Genomic DNA, 10,724 nt, shown 5'->3' with positions numbered 1-10,724 from the left:
ATCAAATCCTGGCATCAAATTACATTATGTTTAAAAATGCCAATTAATGACTGTTTTTCTCAAATTCAACCGGAAGACCGACACATATTTTTCTAGGTACATGTGCTGGGGAAGTGCTAAGCCAACTTTTTAAATTTTAAGCAGCAGGCACTTCTAGAAATTTAAAAATATTTTAGCTTTTATTCCAAAATCTTCAGCCAGTTTTTGTACTGATTCACGTGCAGACTTGCTGAACCATTACAACCGACTTTTTTAGTTTTGCAAATAATCTTCGTATGGGGATGAGTTATTATGGGGTTTAACTTATTTTTATACTGTATCATGCTTAGCTGGGATAAATGTAGAATAAACCTATTTGGGGGCTGACCCACTTTTTAAACATTTATAAGTCACAGATACACCTACCTCTGCTTTACTGCGGTCTTCTGTACCAACTTTATGTTTTGCAGCTGAATTTGAGAATTATTATATAATTTAAAGTTGTTTTAATTAGCGTTTTTTATGGGCACGGCAATGCCAACAGAACATTTTTACAAGAAGCAAATGAGTAAGAAAACATAAAACGGTGAACAATAAAATTGATAACATCACCATAAAAATTACATAACATATGCAACTAGTAGAAAGCCAAGTCAGAAAGTTAAACCAATAAGTATTTCTTAACGGTAAGGCGGTTAAGTTTGAAGTTAGCTGCGAAAAAAAATCAATAAGATTAGTTATCATCCAACGAAATTACTTATTGAACAACCCAATATAACGGAGTGTCACTCGATACGATTATGTTGTCCCAACAGTACATTATGTAGAGTACAGGGTTTGTCCGGAAAGTAATAAGACTGATTTTCTTCCACCGCGACTGTACTTCGTAGCGTGAGCGCACCGACTGGATTCGGTAGAAGGCGCTCCGTGATAACAAACGTCAGTTGTCTCCGAGCATCGTCCATGAAGAATTTGCTCCTCCTAGACAAACCGTCAACGCCAAGTTTTAAATGGAAGCCCTCAAGAGACTCAAACGAAGGGTCAATCGGGTCCAACAAGATATCGCAGCCGATTGAAAGTTACATCACGACAATGTCCCGGCTCACACCACCTTTCTTGGGAACAGCTACGCTTCCGCAACCGCCCTAAAGCCCAGATGACTCAATACTATTACTTTCCGCACAAACCCTGTACATCTCACAGACCGCAATCTCCTTAAATTCCTTTAATTACAGCTGTTTAAAACTTTATTTAATAAAGTTCAGGAGAAAACTTGAGATAGTTTATTAGAACATATTCACAAAGGCCGTACACCACTTTAAGCTTAGAAAATGTTTTTTTGTTTGCTTGAAACCACTCTACTGCAGTCATCTTTTTAATAATTCTTGTCAAGCATTCTATAAGCCCACAAAGCCTCTGAACGCGACCTGATTGTTCAATATGATCGAAGCCATAGAGCTACGATCGCTTTAAATATTAAAGCACAGAGAGAGGAATCGACTCTCAACTTTGCCATCGTACCAAGAAATACGTACTTCGTGTGCACTTTCCAAGTGTTGCTATAAATGCAAGCATGCAACTTATCGCCCGATTAGTAGCCTTCGAAGCTAGAAAAAGATAAGAAAAAGCTGAGTTTATGATCTGTTCAGTGGTTCAAAGCAATTGCACAATTTTCTCCGGTTTCTAGTTGCAGTGATAATGTAAGCTGAGATGAGAGAACAACACGTACTTCTTTTGTGGTAATTTCTATGGAAATAATATTACTATTATTTTTTGCGTTCTAATTTGTATTCTTTATATAAAAAATAGCCTTTTCGTTTCCTATGCGTCAATTATTAAATCAAGTTACTTGCACGAAGGTGACGAATGTAAATTAGAGCATAAGGGAAATTATTCGAAATTTCCGGAAGACTTTTCCTTTGGCGTATCGACGGCAGCTTACCAGGTCGAAGGTGCATGGAATGAAGATGGTAAAGGGCCCTCCATTTGGGACACGTATACTCACTTACATCCGGAACGGATCGCTGATCATTCAAACGGTGATGAAGCTGCAGAGTCTTATCATCGTTTCGCTCAAGATTTGGTTGCATTAAAAGAACTCAAGGTGCGTAAAATGTATACATTTATACAATAACTAAGCAACATTTCCAGGTTAACTTTTATCGGTTTTCAATTTCGTGGCCCAGAGTACTTCCTCGTGCAGATACACGAGTGCAAAATCAAAAGGCCATTGACTACTATAATATGATGATCGATAAGTTACTAGAAAATAATATTGAGCCAATGGTAACAATGTTTCACTATGATATGCCAGAAGAGCTGACAAAGTTCGGCGGCTTCACCAATAACATCGTTATTAAGTACTTCCGCTATTATGCAGATTTCCTGTTCAAAACCTTTGGTGATCGTGTAAAAAAATGGATCACGTTCAATGAACCATTCGATTATTGTGTACCTGGCTACGGCAATGCGGACTTCCCACCTATGATACACGCTCCTGGCGTTGCTGACTATCTATGTTTGGATAATACTTTAAAGGCGCATGCCTCCGCCTATCGCCTTTATAAAGCCAAGTATTCCAATTATCAAAAAGGTAAAGTGGGCATTACTATCAGCAGCCGTTTCTATTACACTAACAATCCAGATTTTGGCTCGGAAGATATTGTGGATCGTGCAATGCAATACTCGGTGAAAATTTTCACATCATTATACCATATTATTTTAATCACATCTCTGTATCTTGTATATTATTATAATATAGCTTGGTTGGTTGGCGCACCCCATATTTGGAGAGTCAGGTAATTATCCTTTTACCGTTATCGAAGACATTACAAGCAACAGCATGAAAGAAGGACTTGCATGGTCTCGTTTACGACCTCTCAACTTATACTGGTCAAAAATTGTAAGAGGCTCAGGAGACTTTCTAGGACTTAATTATTACAGCTCTCGTTTCGTCCATATGGCTGAACCTCCAGGGGGTGAAATTCCCTCCTGGGAACATGATTCACGCCTCAAATATTCGGTGGACAAGAGATGGAAGCGTGCTAAATCTGACTGGCTCTATTGCGTACCCCAGGGATTGGAAGATATCTTGAAGTGAGTAGAAGAAAAACAAAACCAAAAATGCCTGTAGATATATTGGTCCGGATATTTTTTTATTTAGGTGGATCCGTGATAACTACAACAATATTGAAGTATACATAACGGAAAACGGTTGGTCTGATGAAGGTGAATTAGACGACACAGATCGCATTGATTACCTCAAGGTAAATTTTGACGACCTGACCACACATTCATATTCAAATAACATACATATGTATGTATAACGGTGAATATGGTATATACTATGTATGTACATATAGGGGTTTCATAGAGTCTCATTAAGTTTTAACGAACCGAAAACATAGCGTTGAGAATTGTAATCGCGTAAACTCAGTCTTATATGTTATTCAAGAATAATTTTTCTAAACTAATAATACATTTTACGAAATTATTATCCTTAGATATAATAATATAAGTTTATAAATGTACTTCCATGTGTTCTTATAATTTTCAGTCTCATTTGCAAGCTGTGCTGAACGCCATAAACGACGGGTGTAACGTAACACACTACACCCACTGGAGTTTAATCGATAACTTTGAGTGGAATAGGGGCTATACGTAAGTTACTGGATTTTTTTGATTCCCCTTAATGTTTTTTGAGTCTCCCATGATGTTTTGCGATTGCGTGCAAGCGACACCTTTAAGCAAAAATAAACCTTCATTTCATTGCAGGGAAAAGTTTGGTCTTTATTACCTGAACGTGACAAGCAAAAACAAAGAGCGTGTTGCCAAAAATTCAGCCTCTTATTACAGGAGTGTCATTGAAAGTCGGAAACTATCATGAAGTGACAATTTCGTGTGAAAAGCTGATGTACTCGTTAGTTGAGCAATAAATTTACAAAGGTACTCACAAATAAGCATACACACATACATACATATCAACGTTGTCAAAGTGGCTTTTCTGATTTGATTATAAATATGTATGTATATTCGTGCATTAAATAAATAAATTACTTAAAGTTGAAATGAATATAATATATTGTTACAAAAGTAGTATTAAGTTTGGTACTTGTATTGCTATATGCATCCCTTATTATAAACATTGGGCGCCGCGTTTGTCTACTTAAACAATAGCTGCATTTGGCGCCATATAACATTATGTTCTTATACTTGCCAGACGCAATATTCTAGGACACTTCGGCATTAGCGAGGAGTGCGTGGCTATATAAGCCGTGGCAGCGCCAACGTAATCATCCAGTGCTAAGAGTAAATTGTTGTAGTGAAAAGAAATTGCGAAATAAAGAGTTGTTGAATTGAATTAAACGGTTTTTGGTTTTATTTGTCAATCCAGAGATACGATCCTAGCAAAGTAAACTAGCAAGCAGTAAAATCGCAACAATTGCATTCAGAAGTGGGATTGTCAAATAATCCAAATTCAAGATGGTTAAATTCGGAGAATTGAGAATTCAGCAATTAAAAAAGGAACTGGAGGAGCGTAATTTGCCGATAAGCGGGCAAAAGGCGGATCTGCAGGCACGATTACGTGAAGCAATGGAAGCGGATGGAATTAATGTGGACGAGTTCGAATTTGATGGGCCAGAAACTTCTACAAAGGTAGAAGAAAAAGTAGAAGAACAACGAACATCATCAAATGTAGACATGAACATGCTGTTAGTGGCTATTAAGTAAATAGAAAATCGTCTGGCACAGCAAATGACCCAAATAGCTGAAAATACATCACAGTTAGAGTCTCGCCTTACACAACAAATGACTGAAAATAATACCCAGTTAGAAAAGCGTTTGGTACAACAGATTACAGAAAATAATACACAAGTGCAAGAGAAATTTTCAAAATTTGAAGACGAATTAAGCACTTTAAAAAATGACGAAGAAAATTTGAAATCAGAAGTTCTTCATTTGAGTAATCGGATGCGAGAACTGCAACTGCATGGCCCTGCACCATCAACAAATAATCCAAGATTGAAGGCACCCACATTCGATGGAAGTATTCCATTTCAAATTTTCAAACTTCAGTTTGAAAAGACAGCAATGGCCAATAACTGGAATGCAGCGGACAAAGTGGCGTCCTTGTTTGTATCATTGAAAGGACCTGCGGCAGAAATCCTTCAGACTATTCCAGACTGTGAACGGGACAACTATGAGGCATTGATGAGTGCGATAGAAAGACGATATGGTAGTGAACACCGGAAACAAATATACCAGATCGAACTGCAAAATAGGGGTCAGAAGATGAACGAGTCATTGCAAGAGTTCGCAACTGAAATAGAACGACTGGCTCATTTGGCAAATGCAGATGCACCTGTGGATTACATTGAGAGGGTAAAAATTCAAAGCTTCATAAATGGAATTCGTGATGTGGACACCAAACGCGCCACATATGCATTGCCAAAAAGAACGTTTGCTGAAACGGTTTCGCATGCCCTCACACAGGAAACAGCTTCTCTACTAAGTAAACCAGCAGACAAAGTACAAAGAGTTGAAATGGAACAACCGGCGCTGATGGAAGAAATATTGAAGACTCTGAAGACAATTGCTGCACCGCGAGTAAATACAACAGGCAGATGTTTCAATTGTGGAAAAGCGGGTCACTTTGCCCGAAATTGCAATATAAAAGTAAACCCATCAAAACGGAAACAACCAACAGATAACGAGGACGGAGCATCCACATCTCACAAGTCGTTAAACTAAAACGGAACAGTTCAAAGGGGCGTGAGCTGGTTCCCACAACTATTTGCCCCGCCATCTCGATATCACAAATAGGTCGCCATGACAACAATCTTACTATCAACGGTATCGTAAATGGACGACTGTCAACGCTTACTTTGGATACTGGTGCCACACATTCAATTATCCGACCGGATGTGGTAAGAGGAACGGTTGAACCATTAGTCGGTTGCAAGCTTCGAACGGCCACCGGAGAGGAAGCAGCTGTCGCGGGAAAAGTGTTTTGCGAAGTGATGATTGGTACCCTGGAAGTTAATCACACCTTCATCGTAGCAGAAATCACGGATGAAATTATAATGGGATTAGATTTCATGATTGATCACGGGGTTACTTTGGATTTAAACAAGCAAATGCTGTTTTGCCAGAACATGGAGATGCCTATAAACACCGGATATGAGACCAACGTTGAAAGTAAGAGAGTGATTGTTGATGATAATCAGAGTATTCCACCAAAATCTGAGGCGATTGTATGGGCTACAGTGAATGGAGGATGAGGGACTGAAGAATTGTGGATTGTGGAACCAACAAAAATAGATACACCCATATTGGTAGGAAGAACGCTTGTGAAAACTAGAGAGGACGCTACCATTCCGGTCAGAGTAGTGAATGAATTCAACACGCCTATAAGTCTGAAGAAAGGAGCGGTAATTGGACAGTACCAGAATATAAGTGCAATAGCACGATGCGAACGGTCACAACAGAAGCCTACTATTGAGCCACAGCAGATAAGTCCTACACTCCTAAACAATTTGCTGAACGAACTGCATGGAAATGAAAAATTAAAAGCAGAAAAACTATTAGAAAAATACGCATCCATATTTGCAAACGAAGGAAACAACACAGGAAGAACCGGCATTGTCAAACATCGCATAAATACCGGAGACGCTAAACCAATCCGACAAGCTCCGCGTAGGGTTCCACTAGCAAAACGTGAGGATGCTAACAAAATTATTGAAGACATGCACAAAAACGGTGTAATCGAACCTTCAATAAGTCCATGGAGCTCACCTATCGTCTTAGTTAAAAAGAAAGATGGTAGCACCCGTTTCTGCGTAGATTATAGGAAGTTGAATGATGTCACAAAGAAAGACAGTTATCCTCTACCGAGAATCGACGATACATTAGACACCTTGTCTGGAGCGAAATGGTTTTCTACATTAGATCTACAAAGTGGATATTGGCAAGTCGAGATTGATGAACGTGACCGTGAAAAGACCGCTTTCAGTATGGGCGACGGGTTATGGGAATTCTCTGTGATGCCATTTGGGTTATGTAATGCGCCTGCAACGTTCGAGCGACTGATGGAACATGTGTTAAAAGGACTCAACTGGAAGACATGTTTGGTGTATCTTGATGACATTATCATCATGGGAAAAAGTTTTGATGATCATCTGAAAAATCTAGAGGAAGTCTTTCAGCGAATAGCATCAGCCGGATTACGCTTGAATCCCAAAAAGTGTTCATTATGGAAGAAGCAGGTCACATATCTCGGACATAAAGTGTCAACTGAGGGGATTCACACCGAGGAAGGAAAAATAAAAGCAGTTAAAGATTGGCCTCGACCCACCAACATACATGAACTCCGCAGCTTCCTTGGCTTATGCACGTATTACCGCCGTTTTGTACCTGGATTTGCGAACGTGGCTAGAAGTTTACATGATTTAACAAAGAAGAATCGCCCGTTTGTATGGCAGTTGGAACAAGAAAAAGCGTTTGAGCAGCTTAAAGAACTACTTTGTATGGCGCCGATGTTAGCTTATCCAACACCTGGAAAGAAATTCATCCTGGATACAGATGCGAGCGCTTATGGAATTGGAGGTGTCCTGTCTCAGCTCATCGACGGACAAGAAAGAGTAATTGGGTATTACAGCAGAGTGCTCGGGAAACCAGAGAAAACCTACTGTGTGACGCGAAAAGAACTACTAGCTGTGGTGGAATGTGTAAAACATTTCCACAAGTATTTGTATGGACAACGATTCTTGCTGAGTACTGATCATGCAGCATTAAAATGGTTATTACAGTTTAAGAATCCGGAAGGCCAAATTGCACGATGGATCGAAAGATTACAGAATTACGACTTCGAAACGGAACATCGAAAGGGGATTCACCACAAAAATGCGGATGCATTATCACGTCGCCCTTGTCCACTGGAATGTAAACATTGCTCCAAATCAGAAGGAAAAGAAGGTATAATCGACGTGCGATTACTGAATATAGAACCTGAAGATGATTGGACTCCTCACCGCATCAGAATCAATCAGCTGGAGGACCCTGATCTTGCAAAGCTGGTAATGGCCAAAGAAAATGGGGTACGACCACCAAAGGAACAAATAAGTAGCGAGAGTCCAACTGCAAAAGCATATTGGGCCCAATGGAACAGCATAAACCTCGTTAATGGATACCTTCATCGTACCTGGGAAAGCGAAGATGGCAAACAGTCTCGTCTGCTGATCATAGTACCGAAGTCCATGATCCCGAAAGTATTGAAAGAATATCACAATGGACCTAGTGGAGGGCACCTTGGAATTACAAAAACTATAGAGAAGATTAAACAACGGTTCTACTGGATCGGTTGTCGAGATTCCATAGCAGAATGGATAAGTAATTGCGTAGAGTGCATGGCAGCTAAAGGTCCTAAAGCCAAAAGTCGCGGTAGGCTACAACAGTACAACGTGGGATCACCATTTGAACGAGTCGCAATGGATGTTGCAGGTCCGTTCCCAACCAGTATGGCCGGAAACAAATATCTACTGGTTGTCGTGGACTATTTCAGTAAATGGCCAGAAGTATAGGCCTTACCAAACCAAGAAGCGAGGACAGTAGCCGAAGTGTTTGTAGAAAATTGGATAACAAGGTTCGGAGTGCCCGTCGAATTACACTCAGATCAAGGCAGGAATTTCGAATCTTCCATTTTCCAAGAAGTCTGTACATTATTGGGCATCCACAAGACACGGACAACAGCGTTACACCCACAATCAGATGGGATGGTAGAGAGATTCAACCGAACGCTCGAAGAACATCTGCGGAAAATCGTTGATAAAGATCAACGGAATTGGGACAAGTGCATCCAGATGTTCCTGCTGGCGTATCGTTCAGCGAAGCACGAGACAACTGGTTACACGCCAGCAAAGATTATTTTCGGATCTGATCTGCGTCTCCCTGCTGATCTTAAGTTTGGAACGAATCCTACAGCTGTAAGAAATGATGGAGATTATTGTTCTGCCTTAAAGGAAGAAATGAATGAATTGCATCTAATGGTAAGACAGCATACGCATCTGATGAGCAATAAGATGAAGGACCGGTTCGATCAAGCGGCAAATTCAAAAGGTTTTGAAGAAGGTGATCTGGTCCTGTTGTACAATCCACTTCGAAAGAAAGGCTTGTCCCCGAAACTGCAGACAGCCTGGGAAGGACCCTATATGGTGATGAAACGACTTAATGACGTGGTATACCGCATACAAAGAAATGGAAAAGCACGATGTAAAATGAAAGTAGTACATTTGGAGAGGCTCGCCCCATTTGGTTCAAGAGGATTTGTGCCTAATCGGGACGATTAGGCTTTAGTGGAGGGCAGTGTTACAAAAGTAGTATTAAGTTTTATTTGTATTGCTATATGCATCCCTGATTATGAACAATAGCTGTAGGTATATGGAATAGCATTTGTCTTGTTGTAGACATCTGGCGCCGCGGCTGTCTGCTTGTCTAAACAATAGCTGCATTTGGCGCCGTATAGCATTATGTTCTTATAATTTCCAGACGCAATATTCTAGAAGGACACGTCGGCATCAGCGAGGAGTGCGTGGCTATATAAGCCGTGGCAGCGCCAACGTAACCAACCAGTGCTAAGAGTAAACTGTTATAGTGAAGACAAATTATGAAATAAAGAGTTGTTGAATTGAATTAAACAGTTTTTGGTTTTATTTGTCAATCCAGATATACGAACTAGCAAGGAGCAAATTCGCAACAATATGTATGTATGTAGAGGGTGTCTTAAATTGTATGTATGTGTATGTGAAACTACAACGTCTTTGCGTTAGAACGGGAATTGTCAATGGGATCTTAAGAAACTTTATTAGAAATCCCTGGAAAATTAACTGGAGGCTTATAGACTTAACAGACGGCAGCGTTAATCCGGATTAACTGCGCACTTAATCAGATCCAAATTTGTTGGTGACAGGCGGCAGCTTTGAGAGTTTGAAACTCATAAACAGCTGATAATCATTTTTATAATATGTTCAATAAAAATGAATAGAAGATAAACATTGCGGATGTTAACCACCCAATAATTGCAGAACCAAATTTTATTACATAAACATGTCAATAGTTATTTTTAAAACTGCATCATAAAATACCATCATAATATAAAACTTCTTCTTTTATTATTAAAAATTTGAAAAGCAACTGTCAGTGTTGCTTTTTTTCTTTCACAATAAATTTAAATTGGCCATTTTTAACAATGTTGCCAACGTTAATCCATCTAACGTTCTAAAATTTTGAGGATTAATTGGGAGTCAGAAACGGAGTTAACTTCACTAACTCCTGCATTAATAAGAGTTAATGCAGTTAATCCGAATTAACTCTGCCGTCTGCCAACCCTATAATATAAAACAATATCGTTAAGTAAGAAGTAGGAAACTATCAGCTGATATAAAGTAAACAAAAGCACAGCTGGTTGGAGACCATGAAGAAACGTTAAGAGGGGTCGAGGGTTGAGTTTCTATTTACATCCAAGATGACCGCTATTTGGCCGGAAAGTATTTGCATTGTGTAATTTTCTTAAAATTTATAGAAAAGTTGTCCCAAGAATATTGGTTATATGTATTGATATTTTTTCAAAATAAAATCAGTTTATTTTATTATATATTCTTAAATTAGTGGGTATTATTAGCCAAGATAAGAATAATTAAGATTTATATTTATGCCTTTTTAATTGTGATAAATTAATAAATCGTCCCCTC

At 39.2% G+C, this 10,724-nt stretch overlaps 1 protein-coding gene across 1 annotated transcript; it reads left to right on the top strand.

Annotated features, from left to right (window-relative positions):
- The first annotated feature begins 1,560 nt into the window (after positions 1-1,560).
- Positions 1,561-4,056, top strand: LOC105228342 (myrosinase 1). The gene is made up of 7 exons (XM_049455399.1): positions 1,561-1,718; positions 1,789-2,083; positions 2,131-2,667; positions 2,741-3,075; positions 3,143-3,245; positions 3,536-3,639; positions 3,754-4,056. Exons 1-7 carry the CDS (start codon positions 1,690-1,692, stop codon positions 3,863-3,865), a joined length of 1,515 nt encoding a protein of 504 aa, XP_049311356.1. The 5' UTR covers positions 1,561-1,689; the 3' UTR covers positions 3,866-4,056.
- The last annotated feature ends 6,668 nt before the right edge of the window (positions 4,057-10,724 follow it).

This window comes from Bactrocera dorsalis, chromosome 4 (assembly GCF_023373825.1).
Source record: "Bactrocera dorsalis isolate Fly_Bdor chromosome 4, ASM2337382v1, whole genome shotgun sequence".
In the NCBI taxonomy this organism is placed as follows: Eukaryota; Metazoa; Arthropoda; class Insecta; order Diptera; family Tephritidae; genus Bactrocera; species Bactrocera dorsalis.
Note: the sequence above shows the minus strand (reverse complement) of the source record. Positions and strands in the feature narration are given on the sequence as shown.

Bases quoted from the DNA above. Each gene is read 5' to 3' on its own strand.
- LOC105228342 (XM_049455399.1), top strand. From the start codon at position 1,690: ATGAGAGAACAACACGTACTTCTTTTGTG. The intron at 1,719-1,788 runs GTAATTTCTATG...TATAAAAAATAG, and splicing joins CAACACGTACTTCTTTTGTG to CCTTTTCGTTTCCTATGCGT. The intron at 3,246-3,535 runs GTAAATTTTGAC...TATAATTTTCAG, and splicing joins ATCGCATTGATTACCTCAAG to TCTCATTTGCAAGCTGTGCT.